At 58.6% G+C, this 981-nt stretch overlaps 1 protein-coding gene across 2 annotated transcripts in view; it reads left to right on the plus strand.

Moving 5' to 3' along the window:
* Positions 1-8: 8 nt before the first annotated feature.
* Positions 9-981, plus strand: part of ZNF521 (zinc finger protein 521) — a 307,436-nt gene continuing 306,463 nt past the window's right edge. For both annotated transcript variants that reach the window (XR_001006888.1, XM_011988057.1), the window contains exon 1: positions 9-138. Coding sequence is in view for 1 of the 2 variants with exons in the window: in XM_011988057.1 (XP_011843447.1) it covers positions 99-138 (40 nt within the window). In the remaining variant the exon portion in view is untranslated. The remainder of the gene's footprint in view (positions 139-981) is intronic.

Below are 981 nucleotides of genomic sequence, written 5' to 3' on the forward strand. Positions count from 1 at the left end.
AGGGCGCGAGGCGCTGCGGCCCGAGGGGCGCGCGGCTACGAGGAAGTGTAGTTTCTTACAGGGCTGAATTGAAACAACTTCAGCTGTTTGCTTTTAGGATGTCTCGCCGCAAGCAAGCGAAACCGAGATCCCTCAAAGGTAAGGAGGAACCCCCTGCTCCCCGCTTTCCCCCATCCGCGAGTGTCACTGTGGGTAGCGGAGCGAGGGCTGCGTGGCCGCGAGGCGTGTGCGCGCGTGAGTGTGAGTGTGAGTGCGGGGGCGCGCGCGCTCCCCTCCCCGCTGAGCCCCCAGGTGGAGCGAGGGTGAGGTGTCGGGGTGGGGGGAGACGAAGACGGGAGGAGGATCCCCGAATGGGGCGGCTGTAGAAAGTGGGCGAGAAAAGACAACAACAACCAAAAAAAAAAAAAAAAAGAGAGAGAGAGAGAGAGAGAGAGAAACGAAATCATCCGGAGAGGGAGGAAAAAAAAATCCCCCGTCTGAGATCTACATCTGGGCTGGAGGAAAAAGTTTCTGTTGTGTGTTTTCGCAAAGAATAAATATGCAAAACCGTGCGGTGCTTCTTTTTTCCTTTTCTTTGGAAGAAGAAAAAAGTCATCTCGGAGAGGGGGGAACAGCCCCCGCTCGTGACAAACGTGGCCCGGGGTCCCGGCCGCCGCCTCCCGCCCGCCCGCGTCCCGCTCGGGTCCTCTCCGCGCGTCGCCGGAGTAAACAGACACGGGCCGCCGCCGGCCGCGGGGACCGTACCCCGGCTCGGGCCTCAGGGCACCCCTCAGCCCGGGCCCCGCACACCCCCTGCACACAAGCAGCCCCGCACACCACCTGGGGGCCGCCGGCTCGGGTGCTTTGGCTTTTTCTTTTTGAAAGAAATTACTTTAGTGTGGGTTTAAAAAAAAAAAAAAAAGGGTGGGGGGAAGGGAGAAAAAAAAGTGTTTTTTTTTCCCTTTGCTTATTTTCTTGGCCCGTTCGCATCTGCCTCGGATG

The sequence above is a fragment of the Mandrillus leucophaeus genome, unplaced genomic scaffold (genome assembly GCF_000951045.1).
Source record: "Mandrillus leucophaeus isolate KB7577 unplaced genomic scaffold, Mleu.le_1.0 Scaffold322, whole genome shotgun sequence".
Classification (NCBI taxonomy): Eukaryota; Metazoa; Chordata; class Mammalia; order Primates; family Cercopithecidae; genus Mandrillus; species Mandrillus leucophaeus.